A 19,580-nucleotide genomic window follows, 5' to 3' on the forward strand; every position below is an offset into this window, starting at 1 on the left:
AATCAAAGCAATACCTTGCAACTTTGAGTAAATAGGAATCCATTCAACCATACCTATAAACAAACATTAATAAGTAGGGAGGAAGATGCTTTCCTTTAGAAGTAGAATGTCAAACAAGTGTAGAAGAAACTATGGAGTTAGAAAATCACACTGAATGAAGAACAAAGTATGTAATGACATCAAAGTGTCCCCCCACAAGTAACTTGTTACTTACAAAGGGGAGAAGTCAACTTAGAAAGGGGAAGTCTGGCAGGCATTAACTTAACCAAGTGATCACAGAGCTAACGTCAATATTAATGGGATCAACTAACATCACCTGCCAACTTAAGACACACACAGAGGACACATCACTTCTGTGATGTTCGCGCCCGACATGCCAAACCCTAATCTAGTCCATGAGACCAATCCAATTTGAGGAACATTCTACAAAATGTCTGGCTGTATTCTTCAAAAAGGCCAAGGTAATAAAAGGAAAAACATCTGAATTGAGAGACACGTGTTAAGCATGTATCACAACTAAATGTAACACGATTCTGCATCAGGAAAAAGGGAATCACCGTTAAGGAACAGCACCAGGACACCTGAAACCATTTAAACGGCGAGCAGGGGTAGATGACAGCATTCCGTCAGTGTCAGCGTGACGTCAGCATTATACTTCCTGCTTCTGACAAGTGGTTACGGTTATAAATTATGAGACGAAGTCCTTTTTCTTAAGGAAAGGCTTACTGAAGTTTTGGGGTAGAGGGGTAACAATATCTACAACTGACTCTCAGTGATTGAGAAAATACAACATGTAAATACAGATGAAGCAAATTGTCAGTCATAATGCAAATGGGGTAAAATATAAGCACTTGGTAAGTGGGAGTTCTTCGTGATATTCCGGTAACTTTTCTGTAAGTTTAAAATCATATTAAAATTCTAAAAGTTCCCAAACCAACCAGCAATCCAACAACAAGGGATGAGTCAGAATTATGGTACAGTCACTCTATTTAAAATTACAGAGCGTTACAAATAAACATCTGTGAAAATACATAACAAAATAGAAAAAATGCTTATAGCTTATACAGGGTTGAATGATGAAAGCTGGATACAAAGTATTTTATGTGTCCATTATTATAACTAAGCAGAGCAAGCACATAAGTAAGATTGGAAGGGTAATATCAAAGGTGGTAATAAGGATATTAGGGGAAGGGAGAGACGAGTGACTTTTTCTTAAAAAAAAAAAAAAAAAGAAAAAATCAGCATATTGACAAAAATACTTGCCAGCATAGGCACTCCCTCATCCGGCAGGTATGCTGGAGAGTACTGGAGATGAGTGCTATTGACCGCCTTCTCTTGCCTCAGGCTGCCCCTCCCCAAACCTTGACACCTATCCCTCACCCCAAGAACAGACACTGGGTCTGGAGCGCCCTCACAAGGGCATCTGAGGGTGGTGGGGCTAGGAGTATGAAGCTCCCCTGCAGGCAGTCTGCCAGCCCTGCCCCACACAGTGGCTTCAGTCTGCTCTGAGCAGCGAGCTGAGCAGCTGTGGACGCAGCTGAGGGGAAGCCCAGCAAGGGCACATCTGAGACTGGGCCTCCCTGGCCAGGCCAGCACAGAGACCCCTTTGAATGCCCTTGGCTTGTGCTCACAACACCAGGGCCTCTTGCCGACATGCTCTCTCCTGGGCATAGACCGTAAAGCTTCTTGGAACTCAGAAGGTTTAGGAACTCTGGGATGACTTTATCTCAAGGCAGAGTGCCTGGTTCTGTTGTCAGTGGGGTGAAGTGTTAAGTCCTTATCAGTCCTTTACATTTTTAACATAAACCAGTCTACTGAGCACCTGCTTTGATGGGTGGCAAAAAGAAGTTCGGAACACAAGGCTTTGCTATCAGAAGGCAAACTCTCAGAGAGCCCTGGGCAGCTTAGAGAAACAGGGCAGGAATAAAAATGAAAGTCTGCCTCCTTTGCGGGAGAACTGGTTTTGTTCCTCTTATTATAAGAGACGTGTTTAAAACTCCTTCCCTAAAGAAGCAGGAGTAAGAGTTACTAAGAGTCCCTCAGAACAGGCAGCTAGGGTAGAGAGAGCAAAGGAAACCCCAGTCCTGTGGAGGAGCAGGAGCCAAGGCCCACGAGCTCCTGTGGAGAGGAACTCATTACACAACTCTCCCGGGCACTTCTTGTTTAGAGCTGCTTCCCAACTGTTCCCCAGCCTAGAGCAAAAAGCACCACCATTCTCAGTCATGTGACCCGATTTTAAAGTATTTTATTACATAATCTTTTCATGGCACCGTCAGGAGTAACAGAAAACGTTATCCCCAGTTCCTAACCACATCCTGAAAAATATACATTTGTATTTATATATTTATATCAATACTCCACCCCATCCCCTAATTCCACCACCTAGTATAGGACTTTTGCTTAAAGCAAGAAACTATTCCTTCAGGTAAGAAAATATATATGGAAGCTAAGTGAAGTAACGGTTAGAGAGACTGGGGACAGCGCGGTCGTGGGGGCAGGAGGGAAGGGGTGAAGTCCAGGCTAGGCAGGATGCATCACTGGGCCCGGCAGAGGTGGAGGACAGTGTATAAAAAGGCAGCGTCAGGCAGGTGGCTCTGGTGTCCTCGGTCCATTAGGAGATGGCCTTTGCCTCAGGAAGGAAGGCTTCCCAGTACTTAGCCAGCTGCAAAGAAGTGGGATCAGTAAGCAAGTGCTCCCATCGAGTGGCAGAGCCTGAGCCTGGAAGGGGAGCAAGCCAAGGCACTCCCCCAAGTGCCCTTGGCCAGCACAGGGAGACCATTTCCTCAGCCTGGCCTAGGCTGAGGCCAAGCTGAGCAAATGGGTATGCTGAGAGTGGACCCTGGGACAGACTGGCTGGCCAGCCACACTACCCTTACCTCTCCAGACTGAAGGAAGCATCAAGTACAAGGTCTGAAGACAGTCCTGGTTCTGCCCCAGAGGAAGTACCCCCGTGGGGGCCACAGCTTGGCTCAGGTCAGTCAGCTCCTCACAACAGGGTCATTGTTCCACATACCGATTGGGGCCTCAGCCTCAAGAGGGCTAGGTGGTATCAGGGGGTTACAGGGAGAGTAGAGTTGGGGTTTGTCCTTAAAAACTAACTCACTGTAGGATAAGGGCTATCCTGCTTATTAGCAAAAGACCCTACTGGATGCTCCACATTACAGAAACAGGACTTATGTTCAATTATTGATTAAGCAGGGTCCAGACCCCTGATGTATGCCAGACCACCCTGTCACCAAAGTCTCAAGTATGCAGCTGGCCCAAGCAAGCAGGAGAGGAAGAAGGCCACGCACAAGTTACATACCTGCTGCTGTGAATGCAGGAGTGTCTCGAGGTACTTGATCACGTGGTTTCTGAAGTCCCTGGATTTCTCTTTCTAAAGGAGACAGGATTCTACACTGACCATCCTGACAGCTGCTCCTTCCCCTCTTGACAGGATGGTGATATTTTTGCTGACCAAGGCTGAACACAGCCTCAGAAAGGAGAGGCAGCAGCTGGATTAGCTACAATTTCCAGCCCAATAACCTCTTGCAAGGCTTTCTTGAATGGTGGCAGGGTGGGAAAGCGAGGAGAAAGGACAGGGGAGCAGAGGGGTTATGACAGGGCAAGCTTTGTTTTGTGTCTAACAGTTGCTCTGGTCCAGCAACCAGTGGAGGACAGCCACTTTGCCTCAGGAACAAACACACAAACGTGAGCGCGCACGTACACACACACACACACACACACACACACACACACAGCCATGCTTATTCACAGTAACTGCCAAGTCACTGGCACTGCCGTCTGTCTCCCTACTCAGTAGAGACACGGACAAAACCAGTACCACCACTAAACCAGGCACTGCACACTGGTGAGAAGGAGGGTCTTCTATCTTACCTCAAACCGTATCACTTCTTTTCGGACCACAGTTGAAATCCTTTCAAAGTCCCTTTCATACTGAGTCACCCGAGACTCCCACTGGGAAGAAAGAGGAAAGAAAGGATCCCTTAACATATTCTGGAGTTACTATTAAGTCTTTACCTCTGAACAGCAACTGTGTATCTGAGACCTCAATTGGTCATTTGTTTGTCCCTCTGGGTAAGATTAGATATGGAGATTCCACAGGTAATCCGGACTCCAGTAGAGGTCACCTCTGGAACTGGCTGGGAAACAGGTGCCATGTGTCTCAGGCCAAGTCTGGTTCCTAAGAAATCTAGTTCCCCAGAGGCTCCAGTTCACGTACTTGCCAGCAAGGCTGGGAGGCCCAGAGAACTGAATTTAGTTCTCACCGGAAGGGCACATGTGAATCACCTTGGAGCTTTTCAAAGACCCAGGCAGGACTGCTCCTGCAGAGATTCTAATTTGGCAAGTGTGGGTGGAACAGGAGAGGAGGAGGAGGGCCCAATCTCAGGGCAGACCCTGGGCCATTCGCAGCAGCTTTGCTGGCCACTGCCCTTTAGACCACCCCACTCCAGTAATTTTGCCTAGAAAATCCCATGGACGAAGGAGCCTGGTAGGCTGCAGTCCATGGGGTCTCGAAGAGTCGGACACGACTGAGCGACTTCACTTTCACTTTTCACTTTCATGCACTGGAGAAGGAAATGGCAACCCACTCCAGTGTTCTTGCCTGGAGAATCCCAGGGACGGGGGAGCCTGGTGGGCTGCCATCTATGGGGTCGCACAGAGTCGGACACGACTGAAGTGACTTAGCAGCAGCAGCAGCAGCAGTCCTTTAGACTCCATTAGTTCTCTTGCCTGCTGAGGGGTTCTAAGCAGCTCAGTGGGGTGGAACCTGGACTCACTCAGGAGCCAGAACGTCCCTGCAGTGGCTCACCTCTACAATCTCATCCTTGGCCTGCTGCAGCTTGTCCGGCTTGTTGGCCCACAGCAGCCGAGCCTCAGCCTCCCGCTTCTTCTGCAGGGTGGTCTGAGCATCCTGCCAGCGCTGCCACGTCTTCATCCGCTGGTCAAAGGCGGCCTGTAGGGGTGAAGGTTGGGGAAAAGCACAACCAGCCCTTCAGGCGCTCTGCTGGCTCTGCCTTGGGGGGAGGGGGCTCTCCCAGCGGCTGTGCTGGGGAAGGGCCGAGCAAGGGCAGGTTCCACAATCTTGTGTTAATGCCCAGCTGGAAGTTTAACGTCCAAAAGCACAAGCTTGGGTAAGACTTCTCTCTCCAAGGCTCCAGTAGACCTGCGTCATGCTGCTCCCAAGGCTGGATGGCCCAGGGCAAGCAGGTGGTCTGATGCCCATACCCAATCTATCGCTTTCAAACGGACTCCCTGAGATCAGTCAGTTCATGAGTCTACACACTTTCCTTAAATGCCTGCCCTGTGCCAAGGGCTAAGAATATAGTAGGAAACGAAGCACATAGGCCTGCTTTCATGGAGCTTGAAATCTAACAGGAAAGCCTGACATTGTATTACTAACTGCCAATAAGTAATCCTAAGAATGCAGAGTACAGAAAAAACAAGCAGAGTACTGCAAAAAAACACTTGGGGACCTAGTTGAGCCTGGGAGACACATCAGAGAAGACCAACCTAAGGAAGCAAACTCTATACTGACACCCAAACAATATACAGGGTGAGCTTGACAGATCTCCCCACCACCTTCAGCTTAACAGATCTTTATACTAAGTAAACATCATCTCATCCATACATTCAACTGCTCGCGGCTATCAGGGCCTTCAAGAAGCTCTCCGAAGTCCATCTGCTGGTCTTCCCTGTTTTCAGTTCCTTGATCACAATCAGCATGTCCAGAGGATGCCTGTTGGGCTAACCAAATCATCCCGCACCCCCACTGGCTCTGTAGGCTTCAAGAGGCTGGGATGAAAGGCCTCTGCCTGGGGCAGCCTCCCAGCACCGCTCCTTCTGCTCCCCTCCCCTGTGAGAGTTCCCTGGATGTTTTCCAGGCCTCCTTAGTTCAGGCCTTTGCCAAGACTTGAACCTCAGGGAGTGAAAGGACACCAAATTTATCTTCCCCTGCATAGTCACTGCTGCTTATCTGCAATTTCTAAACAGCTGAATAAAGGATCAGGTAAGGTGTGACCTCAAATCCAACCTAAAACCCTAGGCTAACTGTGGTACAGCTGCAGGTTTCAGCAGAGAAGTAACATCTGTTCATCTCTCCAGTCCCACTGCCGGCACATGACCACGAGAAGCGCAGGTGGGGTCTCTGAGAAAAGACCAGCTTGCAGTTCTGGGCACTAAGGCGAGCTGCCTCAATGAGGCCTCCCTCACCCCTCTCCATACAGGGTTCCTGGCCTGAGGGTCATACCCAAATGCTGAGCTCTCCAGTAGCCCCAGACAACACTGCTCTCTGAAAGCATCCCCAGAGAGAACCCTTCCCTGGGGTGGCTTTCTAGTCTAAGTAGTCTGACCTGTCCCAAGCATGCCAGAACAGGTTATTTTTCCAGCCTCTTATCACTCTGGAGTTAGCAGCAAACCAAACAGCAAACGGAGAGGACAGTGAGCAATCTTACAGACTATATTAAGCAACTCTATCACGGAGAAAATGAGTGCTGGGGGCAGCGTGGCTCCTGACAATGCAGGAGCTCTCAGGCTGGGGAGAGCTCGGGGATGGGGGGAGAGATAGAGTGTTTGTGTGGCTCTGTTCCAACTCAGAGGCTCAGATGTTCTGGTCCCAACCCGGATCAGGCAGATTCAGGCCCTATTAGGGCAGGTGCCAGGTTCCCTCTTGGCTCCTTCCTCTGTCTCAGAGAGGCCATGCAAGAGCTAATCTCACTGCCCAGTGAAGCTTCCTCAGCCATTCTGAAAGATCAGGGAACCAGAGTGCCTTGGTCACCAGAAGAGAAGGTGAGGTGCTTGACCTGAGGGGCAGGCTGCAGTCTTGTCACCAGTGTGGTCAGCACAGCACAGCTCTGGTGACAAGCTCCCTCAGCCCCCTGGCCACACTCCTCCATGCAGCAACACACTAGTTGTGTGTAGTTACCTGGTAGCCCACACTGGAGGGAAAAGTGGAAGCCAGCAAGAGCTCTTACCGGGGCCAAGCTGCCGCATACTGTTAAGAAGGCAAAGACCAGAGGTCTGAGGAAGTCACAGCTCCAAGGGGCCCAGACCTAGGCCTGGAACAGCCTTGCTTGAAGAAAGGAATATAGGATGCTGTCCAGCTTCAACAATAAGGAAGGGCCTACTTGGAAATTCAAGAGTGGTCTTTTCTTCAAGCTGATTTAAAATACTGGCTGTGGGCCTCAAAATGACTCAGAGACAACTAAGAGTTTAATGGATGTTTCAGTTCACAAGATACTTTTGAGAGTAGAAAAACTATACCTATTTCAAGCTATAATGGATGAAACCATCTTGAGAAGAAGAGCAAAGGAAAAGACAAATTAAATCCAGTGGAGGAAAAAGAGGAGAGGAACGAGATGCTTACGCGGACTATGGCCAGGAGGCGAATATAGTCACTCAGGAGCTCCGCGAGGAGGAAGAAGTCATTGTTGGCCTGTTCCTGGTGGAGCTGCTCGATCTTTTCTTCCACCTCAGCCAGCTGGGAGAGAGCCCGTGACAGTGCTGTGTTGTCCTCAGAGCTCCCAAGCATGGCGAGACTCTTGGCAAACTGGGCTGTGTTTAGCGCTAGCTCTGGAAGGAGGAAGACAGCAGAGCCTCTGATCTCCCGAGGAAGAGGGACAAGTCGGCTGGCACTCCCCGGGTGCCTGAGCTATGCTGGCCCCTGCGTGTCTGGCAACCATGGGCTCTGCCAATCTGGTCACTTACATCAGAGCCAACTGAATTCAGAAAGTGAGGGTGATGCAGCTCGGGCACACGAGCAAAGAGAGTGCCTGCTGCCCTCAGTTTCCCTAGGTTAAGCTTACTTGGATGGAGCAGTGCTGATGCTCCTGGAGAACCAGGGGCCAGTTAATAGAAACAGGCCAATGGCACAGTTCTGATTTTCACATTAGAGCTCACAGTAAGCAGCCTGCCTGCATGAGAGAGAGTGTATGTACACACTGCATAGTCTTGCGTGCACCAGAGCAGAACAACTTTCTGTGAAGAGCCAGGTATTTTAACCTTTGCCGACCACATACGGCTCACTCTCCTTGCTCCCTTCCCCCACCCTTCCACCCCATCTCTTCAAAAATGTTAAAAACCACTTATAGCCACAGCAATAGGTCCATGACCAATATGTCTATGACTAGATATGACCCAGGGGGCTGGGTCATATTTTGCCAACCCTTACATCTAATGGTTTTCTGCCTGTTGAGACTTCTGATTATCAGCATGTTTAAAGCATTCAAACTTGGCAAATTTCACTAGCTCTTAAGCAAATCTCACCAGAGAAAGGTGAAGAAGGGTTAGGAGACATACATGGTTTCCCGCATTTACATATTTCTCATTGGACCATGTAGCTAAGGCATGTAGCATCGTTTTGGATATAAGCCATCAACTCAATGCCACCAACCAAAGCCCACAATCCCAGGTCAAGCTGTAACTGGGACGGCTTCTCTGCATTCCTCCCGGGTAAAGAGTACAATGCCTTCAGCGGCAGAGGCATGTTTCCTGTCAGGAGACGCAAGGTATTATCTCTTTGATCAGAACATCAAGGACCAAGTGGGTTGAGAATTTCAACTTGAACGGCTGAGAGGTTTGGGAACAACATGCCCTCCCATCTCTAGCTCACTGGAGACATCAGCTTCCCCCCAGCTCCAAGTGCACGTCAGAAGCTTGTTACCTTTCCTGTGGTTGACTAGAGTTTCTACAACGGCATGCAGTTTCCGTAAGCGCTGCTCCTCACACTCTACCTCCTGGAGCTTCTCCTCAAACCACTGAAACACACAGGCCCAAAGCTTTAAAGGAGGCTACTCACCATACAGGTGTAGAGCTGTCTTTTCCTTAGCAGTTTTTTTCTTCTTTTTTTAAGGGACTGAATTATTGTAAAAAGAAAGTCTCTAATCTCAGAAATTTCAGGACTCCTCAAGGCTTCTGACCCATAACCCTGAGGGGGCTGGGGAAGCTGAGAGGCCCAGTGCTACTCACAATGTCAGATTCATTCATCTTGATGGTCATTTTGCTGACCGCATCTGTAGCTTTGTTGAACATCTTGAGGAGACCAGCGCCACTCAATGTCTGGGTACCCACAGCACGTGGCAGCTACAAGACCAAGAAGGCGGGGTGACAAGTTATCTGCTGCCCCTATTTTAGGTTCAGAAGAATTAGTATCCATCAGATGGCATGCCCCAAACTTGCCAAATAAATTATCTGAACTGTAGGCTATTATTTTCAAGGGCAGTTAGACAAATCCTTAACTAGCAATGTGGAGAGAAAAAAAATCAAAGGACCATATTAAAGAGAATCAGCAAAATTGTCAGCTTTTGATACTGTGTGCAGAAAGACAGGCAGTGTGTGTTATGTGGCCAGGTGACCTCATATTGAGATTATCTGCCTACCCAGGCATGAACTGCTTAAATACCAAATGCTTTTGTTTAAAAGTCAAAAGTTCTTTGTGGATGCATACTCACACACAGCTAGACTTAAAATCTTGAGAGACACTTTGAAGCTGTAATTCCATTCGAATTTTCCTCAGGGAACAAAGGAGCATAATAGATTGAGGCTACTTTTATGGACATCTAGTTTAGTCAAGCATGCCAAATACTTAGAAACAATTTGACTAGTTCAGTCTTCCCACTCCTTTCCTAAGGTATGAAAAGGATGCTGGAGAATCCGTAGTATATGTAGTATACCACGCTGAACAATTAAGATTTTAGTGCCCAGGACTCTTGAGAGTTAAGACTCAGGGCCATTTTGCCCCCAGGGGACAGCTGGTCATGTATGGAGATAATTTTGCTTACTAAAACTGGGGACAGGGGACTTCCCTGGTGGTCCAGTGGCTAAGACTCTGCGCTCCCAGTACAGGGGACCCGGATTCGATCCCTGGTCAGGGAACTAGATCTCGCATGCTGCAATTAAGAGTTCACATACCACTACAAACGATTCCACATGCTGAACTAAGAAAGATACTGCCAAAACTAAGACTCTGGACACAACCAGATAAAAAAAAACCTGGGGACAGGAGGTGGGGGAGGGTACTGGCATCTAGTGGTTAGAGGCCAGGAATGCTGCTAAACCAACAATGCACAGGACATCCCCACAACAAAGGATGATCCAGCCCAAAATGTCAACAGTGCCACTGGAGATAAACCCTGCTCTACGGCAGCAGGCGGGTATGAGGGCATGAAAAGGAAAAATGGATTTAGGAATCTCAGAAAACTAGGATTTAGAGCATTAGACAGAATTTTTAATTAAAGAAGTTCATTTTGGTGGGCAACCCATATACTTAGTACCAATTTCTTATTTTGAGTCATATATACAATATGCAAATTAAAGAAAAATTTTTAAATAAAAACAAAATAAAAAAATAACTACAAAACAACAGTTCTACACTGTCACTTATTTCCTTCTACTTTTCTTTCCTATGAGATACACCATTGTTTTATTCCAGTGTTTGATTCTTAATGACTAATGTGTTTATTCAGCTATGTTTATATGCTGTTTCTTGTTTCATTTTATAATTCTTGTTTTATTTTTTATTTTTTTTAATAATTCTTGTTTTAAACTGAAGTACAGTTGATTTATAGTACTGTGTTAGTTCTAGGGGTACAGCAATGTGGTTCAGTTGTATATGTATATAGATATGTATTTTTTTTTTCAGATTCTTTTCCATGATAAGGTTATTACAAGGTACTGAATAGAGTTCCTTGTGTTATACAGCAAATCCTTATTGTTTATCTACTTTATATATAGCAGTGTATATCCATTAATCTCATACTCCTGATTTATCCCTCTCCCTCAACATTCTTCAAATGTATGCTCCAATGAATTTCTGTATACCTTCTGTTTATGATGAGCATTAAGTATTTGTTGTATTGATATATTTTACTAACTTCTCAATTATTAGCAACTGGACTGTCTCTAATTTTTCAGTCATGAATAGCCTATGCATAGCCTGTTAAAAGACTGTCCACTTGAACCAACACTTTTGCTACATGCTGGCAGTTCTGAGGTCTGTGGTTAAATGGCTTTGAACTAAAATTCCATAGCTCCTGGCACAAAATAAGCATTCAATCGAAGCCAAGTAGTAACCTATGAAGGACATGCCAAGACCTGACAAACAGATCACTGTGTTGATCCAGTAAGACAAAACTGGGTTGCAATTTGACCTCTACAACCAGTTACTTTTGACTGCAGGCAGAGCTGCTTTTATTTCAGAGGCTGAAAGATACTTGTCACTTTTGGGCACCTATAAACTATGATACAGTCAGACTAGGCTATATGCGTGTGCTCAAATATTTGTTGAAGGAACTAGTTTCATTTCACAGGGGTAGATATGAATTGTGAAATTCAGTTTGTACAATACTAACCTCTTCTTTTTCCAAGAACTCTCTGACATCAGGGTCCTGTAACATGGTAGGATGATTCACAATCCTCTGAAGGTACCTACAGGGTAAGCAGTTATCTGGTTAGTTGGCTTGGCCTTACAAAGTTTGGGGCATTATAACATGCTGGCAGGGGTACGATGTCTTTCATTACTTTAAAATATCCTCAGGGCACTTATATGACTCTGCTTATAAGCACATGTAAGTTCATACTCTTCACGTTTCCAAAAAGGAACGAAAAGTAACTGCTTGGAAAGAGACTGCAGAACCACTCCTGACTGATTGTTGAAAAGGAGAATATGATTGTCTGCTCACTCAGGAGAGGAGAAGAGGATGCTCTGCTCCTAATGTGGGAAGGAAAGAGACTTAGGAAAGGCTACAGACAACACGGAGGTGGGAATCTTCAACCCATTCAAGTTTCACCACTACTAACTCTAGCCAACGTCTCATGGTTATTAAGTCTCAGTTTTAGCGCCTCATTTGTTCTCGTGGCACTCAGGAAAATAGTTTTATTGTACTTACCTTTCTAGAGCAGCCCTCCGTTTTTCAAGAAATTCTGCAGAAGAAGAATCTTCCTTTCCAACTTTTACTTTTGTCATTCCTGGAACACAATTTTAAAAGAAAAAAACAAGAAAACTATAAATCATCATGAAAAGCTTTAGGCTGCAGAAAAGCGCCAGGAGGAAGGCAATGAGGGAGCTCTACAAAATACAACCAAAGGCCACTTCTATGTCATGCATAAGCATGAACAAAAGGTTCTTTGTACAAGAGTCAGTTTTCATACTAGTCTTAAAGTGTTGAAGGTTCTCAACCCTGAGACTTCCAGAGCACATGTTTTCTAAAAGGGGGCCATGGGACTCTGGGAAAGATTAGCAGATATCAATTGATGGTAATGGGAAGATTCCTTGCCTGACCTCCTTCCCCTCATTCACTGAGTACATTTCAATTTGGAGGGAATTGCAACCACTGAAGTCTCCAGGATACCAACACACACACACACACACACACACATACACACACACACTCTGTGGAAACTAAAACCTAGGCCTCCTACTGCACCCAAGGAAAGAGACCATGTCAAAACATGCTGTATCTCTAACCCTCATGTGATTTATAGGAAAACGTTGGAAATGCTTCCTTTCTAACTGTTGGATTCTACACTATCATTAGAAGTAATCTCACATACTAAGTAGAAAGTATATTGCAGAAAGAATGCAAAGGAAAAAAATCTAAGCAGAATTAATAGGCTTACCTATTAGGCTCTTCTCAGGTGGAGGAGGGACAATAAAGCCATTCTGGGAGTGCTTCTCTGAAAGCTTCTCATAAAGACCCAAGAAGTCACTAAATCTTCTTTTCACTGCAAAGTGTTTACTTCTGAACATTGGTAAGCTTGTCTTGGGGACAGAAAAAACACAAGATTTCATTTCCAATAGGGGATGAGTATCTTGAAAGTCATCTGGCTGACATCAAGGGAATCTTTCCCCAGATCCCTGGTCTTCTAGACACTTCATAAATAACTTTCTCCAAGGCTGAAATTCTCAGCCCTTTTTCTATTTTGGAGTTATAATCCTCTCTGGCTGTCTAGAAATCTATGGAGCCCTTCTCAGAATAATGATTTTAAATGCACAAATTAACATACATGGGATTACGAAGGCAACTAATTAAATTCAAATTCAGTTTTATTTGCAGGTTAAGAACCTTTGCTTTAAGGAGAGAGATGCTGCAATCTAGTTTAAAGCTAGAAATCTATGGTCATCTCCAATCCTTTCATCCTGCCCTGACTTATTAAGGGTATTGCTGCCAGAATTAAAGCAGCCAAACTGGAGAAAATACACAGTAAACACTGCCCCTAAGGGGAGGATCAGACAAAAGGTCTACACTGTAGATACTTGAGCCTCCAAGCTATCACAGGGTCTAGAACACAGGGGCAGGCCAACAAGCAGGAGAAAGGTAATATAAAGGAAACGTCCAGTAAAAAGAGACAAGGCCTACATTTTATTGAGAGATCATTTAATACTCACCAGACAGGCAAAATTTAAGGAGGTGGGGCCTTGCCAATTGTTGGCAAGGAAGTATGTCAATGGGAACTTTTACATATTGCTGATGGAAGTATAAATTGGTACAAGGACTTAAAAACAAAGTTTGTATTTCTTTTCTTCAAAATTTGCACTACCTGTGACCCAGGGGAACTGCTTCTGATAATATACCCCAAAGAAACTCTTCTATGTGTACGCCAGGAAACACGTGCAAAAATGTTCACAGCTCATAATTACAAAAACTGGAAACATGCCAAATATTCACAACAGGAAAATGGATAAATGTATTATGCTATAATCACACAATGGACTAATTAACTACAGCTACGCACGTCATGGATGGATCTGAGGAACAATGGTAGTAAAGAAAGCACTATTTTTAGCATGATACCATTTTTATGAAACTCAAAAAAAAAAAAAAGCAAAACAGTGTATTGTTTAGAGATACATATGTGAAGACTTTTTATAAAGGAAATGAGAGACAATTCAGGAGAGTGGTGGCCTCTAAGGTGTGAGGCAGAGGAAAGGAAAGGGAGAAACACGCAGGTGGATTCAATGGTACTCATCTTAAGACTGGTGGTAGGTTCGGGGCTTCATTTTTTATGCTTCATAACCTGCATACAACAACGTGTAAGTTTTGTATGCATTAATATTATATAAAAAAGGAAGACCAGACCTGAGGGGCAAAAGGTTAGGGAGAGCGTTAAAAGAAGCTCCACATAGGAAACCTCAGAAGAACTGATGATTTTTAAACAGGTGATACAGTTTGGGGTGATCCGCCAAACTAGCTCTAAGCCACATAGCTCTTAAGAGGGATGGCACTGTATCAGATACACCACATGTCTTGATAAAACTTACAAAGTTTCACATTGAAGTGTTAGCTCTCTGGAAGAAAAGTGGAAAGGCTCAGATGAGATTACCAAGGGGATGCAGACTTGTTCCATCTTGAGTAAACTTGAAGGAAGATGTTGACAAAGAAACTAAAGAAATACCCAGAAATAATCTGAATGATGACCTTCTTGGTATGTGCGCCCAAATCTATTAAGGTGGTCATCAGCAGGGTCACTTGGACTCACCTGTGTTGTAACTTTGTAGGCCACATAGGCATTCATACCGTCCCCTGTGGGAGAACAGAAAGCAGGAGAGGATTATTCTGTGAACTAAAGCAGGACCAATCTTGCTAACATTTAACCAGGAATCATAAGGTAGCCACAGGAACCGTGTAGAAGAACTCTTGTTTCAACTCCAAGCTTTAGATCCTATACTATAATCCAGTTCCTACTTTGCCTCGAGGCCTCTATGGCACATATCATGGTCCCATGGATGCTGGCTGAGTCCCCCTTTGAGTTAGACAAGAGAGTCAGTTCCCTGTTTCAAAGCCAGGCTCTATTTATACCTTCCACAAAGCAGCACTGGACACTGACAATCCACTGGTTGTTACCATGCCAATATTTGGGCTTGTTACACACATCTGTCTAAATCCAAACAATTCTCTTGCTGTATAAAGCAGGAGGAGGAGAAGGAAGCAAATGATGTAAAAGGAAACAAGTAGTTCTACCCTAAGCTAGTTCTGGGCTCCCTTTGCTCTTTCAGAAATACTGTCCCAGCCCCTCCACCCGAGCTGGGGGACACTGACCCCTCTCATCTAGCATGTTCTCCCAGAGCAAAGGGCCTGGCAGGAAGACACTTGGGCTGCCTGATGTCACACAAATCTCTCTTCCCTGAAGGAATCATTTTTCTGAAAAAGCCTTTGACTGTTACATAATTTGGGATTCAAGCAATTGTTTTTCTCTGTGGTACTGTCCTAACCTCTACCACTTAGGAACATAAAGGCACCATTAACTCCGTGAGTAGTGAAAAGACACACATTGGACTTGAGACAGATGCAGGTCCAGTGCCGGGCTCCAGAGCGTTGGGTTGGTTTCATTCCCTTCCTCTCCGCCCTGACTCTTCCCCACACCAACCAGGAACATGCAGGTCAACAATGACTAACTGCCAAAGCCTCTGAAATGGCCCTGGGAGGAGGGCAAGTTCTACCCTTGCAGGGTCACATATTACAATTCGGTCTGACTGAGATGGCTAGGAGTAACTGCTTTTATAAATTACACAGAGAAGTTGGAGACTGTACAGGAAGAGAGGGCTTATGTTCTTTACCCAGTCAAGCCCTGCCAAAAGAACAACATATAAAACAAAATATAAGTTTTAGAAATTACTTTATATTGATTACTACTGTTAGTTCTCTTCTAAACCATTTAAACTGTATTGCCTAATACTACTAAGGATGTTTATCACCGATAAAAGGAAAAAAAAAATTCTAAATTTACTTTATAGAAAACGTATTCAGACTTTTATTCACAGTTTGATAGTTATGGTCAAATGTCCAAAAAGTCATTTCCATAATTTAGTGCCTGCAATTAGGGAAGACTAAGTGCAAATGTACGTAAGACACAATAGCAAAGTGAGGTCTTCAGACGCTCTGCCTGCTTACCAGCTGTCTTTATTGAGGCAGTGTTTGAGCAGACAGACATACTTGCCTGTCCAGACCTCATGAGATATGGAAATGTTCCAGAAATGCAGCAGTTTTAAATTTACGTTAATTTCCTAAGTAATTTCAGGAAGCTGAAAATAATACATGCAAATTGCCAAGTCTCTAAAAAGCAATATCCTGGCAGAAGTGAGATTCTAATTTACTTAAATGTTTGTGGGAATGAGAAGCGCATGTTGAATAAACAGCCCACATAAACAGAAGGTGTTGTTATAAAGATCGATGTGAATCTTGAAATATGAATCTGAAAATGCTTTAAGTAGCTGGTTTCTCGACAGTGATGTGACTAAGAATCTACATGATGATGCAAGGGGATGAAGGTTTATCACCAAAAGTGATTTCTGTTTAAATAAATCTGATCCATGGGACATTTAAATTATTGTTATGGTTTGAACTCTGTCCCCCTAAATAAATTATATTGACGTCCTAACCCCTGGTACATCAGAGTGTGACCTTATTTGAAAATAGGGTCTTTATAGAAGTAACTCGGAGAAGGCAATGGCACCCCACTCCAGTACTTTTGCCTGGAAAATCCCATGGATGGAGGAGCCTGGTGGGCTGCAGTCCATGAGGTCGCTAGGAGTCGGACACGACTTCACTTTCACTTTTCACTTTCATGCATTGGAGAAGGAAATGGCAACCCACTCCAGTGTTCTTGCCTAGAGAATCCCAGGGACAGGGGAGCCTGGTGGGCCGCCGTCTACGGGGTCGCACAGAGTCGGACACGACTGAAGCGACTTAGCAGCAGCAGCAGCAGCAGCATAAAAGTAACTAAGGGAGAAAGACGTCAGTATGGTGGGCCTTAATTCAGTATGACTGGTGCCACCTAAAAAAGGGAAATTCTGACACAGAGACAGACACATAGAAAGCAAAGATGATGTGAAGACACCCTGGGAGGATGTCATGTGACAGTGAAGGCAGAGCTGGAGTGATGTAGCTACCGGCCAAGGAATGCCTGAGGCTCCAGAAGCTAGGGGAGAGGCATTGAACAGTCCTTTCCTGGTGCCTTCAGAGGGAGCATGGCCTCAAGAACATCATGATTTCAGACTTTCTGGCCCCCAGAACTCTGAGAGAATACATTTCTGTTGTTTTAAGCTATACTGTTTGTGATACTTGATTACAGAAGTCCTAGGAAACTAACATATTCCTTCCCTCTCCTGGTACAAACATCATGACTTATAAAATGTTATAAATCATAAGTAAACAGTGTTTACTTATGATTTATTTTGTTCTACCAAGGATGTAAAGCAGCTAATAACTAGCCTAAAATCAATGTACTTATAGAATATTCATAAATATTAGAGAGGTAAGAGAGAATTCTAAACATGTAATTCAAAGTTTTGGTCCAGGTTCTACCAAAGGCCATATGTTGTGACCTGACGGGAAAGCTACATTTCACTTATTGGTTCTCAGTTTCCTCTACTGCTGGACCAGGGAACCGTATAGGATGCTCAGGAACATCCTACCAGTGCACCAGTCTAGGAAAAGTAAAACTCCACAGTTAACAACAAACCATTTTGGCACAAAGTCTAATCAGATTTTTATAGACTCTTATTCCTAGTTCAGAACAGACAAAGGGTTGGAAATCACCTTTTTCCTCTTAACCATCACCCCTACTTAATAGGAGGAAAAAGCTCTGTGCAGCCTCTTCTCATAGAGACCACACCTAGAACAAGGAAAGTTGAGGCCTGTTGCTCTCTGCTAAGGTCTCACAAACTTGTGACACAGGAAGGCTATCCTAAAAATCCATGTTCTAGCCAAAGTTATGAAAATCTAATTTTCATTTGACCAAAATTCAACCTGCATTTTTTAATCTTTACCTATGACAGAGAGTGGAAGACTTCCTCACCTTATTAGAATATCAAGAGTACATAATAAATGGTATGTAACAAGAAATCCAAATGTCTTAAGGGAAAAATAAATCCAGCATCTCCAAATTTTAAAATGTGTTTTTAGGGTGCTTACATGGAGTTTATCTCAAGAGGGAATAAAATGGTCTCCACAATTCGGGGAGAAGGCAAAGTGGGGTTTTTAAAAAGGGATTCAATAGTATTTAATTTTCTGATTTTTCTTCTTAAAGCCCAGAAAAACCTAAATAAACAGCTTAAATGCTGTTTCTGGCCTTGGAAGCATAGCAAAGAGCATCGTTTCATAGGAAAGATGATGATGAAGTACTTCACACAGCTGGTTCAGCTCTGGAGGTAACCATTTAGAAACCAGCTAACTGTGCTTTTCACAGCCACATCTGAACATCACAGGAGTCCCAAGTACACTCACCTATCTTCTCAGGATCAGTTATACCGACTGTCAAATCAAATTGGTCTTCCTGTTCTTCTTCCTCTAGCTTTTAAAGAGAAAACAAACAATGAGAGTAAGATACCCCCCAAAAAGGCTATTCATTTTACTCTGTATTAGTATTACATCAAGATAATATCAGGATATATCCTTCTACACATCAGTCTTCAGCTGTGTCCATTCCTAACAATCTCAATGAAGCAACTTCCACAATTCTAAGTTGGTGCTTGCTCAAAGGTCTTCATTACATCTATTCTCTTAAAACGTTATTTTGATCATAATGAGTAATTACTAGGTTTTGGAAGACTTGCCTCTTTCAGGCTAAAGAGGGAATGGGGAGAGACTATACTCTTGAATATAGGAGCTTTGGACACTAAATATCACTAGTGATCATTGAAAGCCTCTGTGCTATCCTCTGGATAACAGACACTCTACCCAGGAAAGAATCCTTTACTGGATTCTGGCTGTTCATTAACCACAAAGGTCTTCTTCAAGAGTTATAAATAAACTCAAGCAACTGAACTTCAGACTGGCAGCACAGTCCTAAACATCCAAAAGAAGACCAATAGCACAAATTCTCACCTCCTCATAGCTTGGCTGGGGCTTAGAAGAATTTGTGGCCTCCTGTGGAGGAAGAGAAATGAGTGTTTTGGCTGGCACCTTCTTCTGATTATTTTGTGTGCTGTCCAGGGATAGCTCCACTGTGGCATCTAAAAATAGTTGATATTTTATAATGAAGGAAGAGTCAGAAAAACTGTAAGCTAGAATAAATGGACCTAAGATAAACACAGTAACACGGGAAAAGCACTATTTGCCACATCTAAGGATGATACTGTTGTTTTACCACAGTTTATGAATTGCTCACAATTACAGTTTTAGATCATCTTGCAAAGATTAAGTTATGTTTAATATACACTGTCCAAGAGGACTAAAAAGACATTGTAATATCTAAAAATTTCTTTTGATCAAAATTGTTAAAAAACAAAACAAAAAAAACACATGCTTAAGAAGTGCCTTTGTCTATCTGGGAAAACAGAACAACTCATTCCCTAAGTGTTCTAGAAGGGATTTTTAAAAGAGCACTATGTACCATTTTTAGGCATTAAAATTACTTACACCAGTGATAAGAACGCACTCTCAACTTGAAGCAATGGAGCTAGAAGTTCAAAACCTAAACGGCTCAGATGTTTTTTCTTTTTAATAAAGAAAACTATAAATATCCATTTGGGTTTGGCCTGGTCAGTACGTATCCAATTCTAGCCTTAGGGAATTTAAAGAAAGCAGTTTCTTTGAGAGGGCTCTATAAGGCATAACCAAGTCCTAGATCAATGTCATAATCAT

The 19,580-nt window shown here is 44.0% G+C and overlaps 1 protein-coding gene and 1 long non-coding RNA gene across 5 annotated transcripts in view; both read right to left on the minus strand.

The window, feature by feature from the left end:
• Nucleotides 1-2,228: 2,228 nt before the first annotated feature.
• The window catches only part of SNX1 (sorting nexin 1), a 36,920-nt gene continuing 19,568 nt past the window's right edge, over nt 2,229-19,580 (minus strand). For 3 of the 4 annotated variants that reach the window (XM_070797419.1, XM_070797418.1, XM_019968696.2), the window contains exons 3-15: nt 18,822-18,949; nt 18,222-18,288; nt 14,476-14,519; nt 12,616-12,757; nt 11,886-11,964; nt 11,349-11,424; nt 8,968-9,081; nt 8,663-8,756; nt 7,367-7,572; nt 4,814-4,957; nt 3,877-3,957; nt 3,305-3,376; nt 2,229-2,662 (exon numbers count right to left, since the gene is read on the minus strand). In XM_070797419.1, coding sequence (XP_070653520.1) covers nt 2,612-2,662; nt 3,305-3,376; nt 3,877-3,957; nt 4,814-4,957; nt 7,367-7,572; nt 8,663-8,756; nt 8,968-9,081; nt 11,349-11,424; nt 11,886-11,964; nt 12,616-12,757; nt 14,476-14,519; nt 18,222-18,288; nt 18,822-18,949 — 1,298 coding nt within the window. In that variant the 3' untranslated portion in view covers nt 2,229-2,611. Of the gene's footprint in view, nt 2,663-2,876; nt 3,040-3,304; nt 3,377-3,876; nt 3,958-4,813; nt 4,958-7,366; nt 7,573-8,662; nt 8,757-8,967; nt 9,082-11,348; nt 11,425-11,885; nt 11,965-12,615; nt 12,758-14,475; nt 14,520-18,221; nt 18,289-18,821; nt 18,950-19,580 lie in introns of all 4 variants that reach the window. The other variant, XR_011568829.1, reaches the window with a different exon arrangement.
• Nucleotides 13,346-14,469, minus strand: LOC139185245 (uncharacterized). Its single transcript, XR_011568832.1, has 2 exons — nt 14,258-14,469; nt 13,346-14,075 (listed from the first exon to the last, which is right to left on the minus strand). It is a non-coding gene; the product is annotated as an uncharacterized lncRNA (long non-coding RNA).

The sequence above is a fragment of the Bos indicus genome, chromosome 10 (genome assembly GCF_029378745.1).
Source record: "Bos indicus isolate NIAB-ARS_2022 breed Sahiwal x Tharparkar chromosome 10, NIAB-ARS_B.indTharparkar_mat_pri_1.0, whole genome shotgun sequence".
Lineage (NCBI taxonomy): Eukaryota > Metazoa > Chordata > Mammalia > Artiodactyla > Bovidae > Bos > Bos indicus.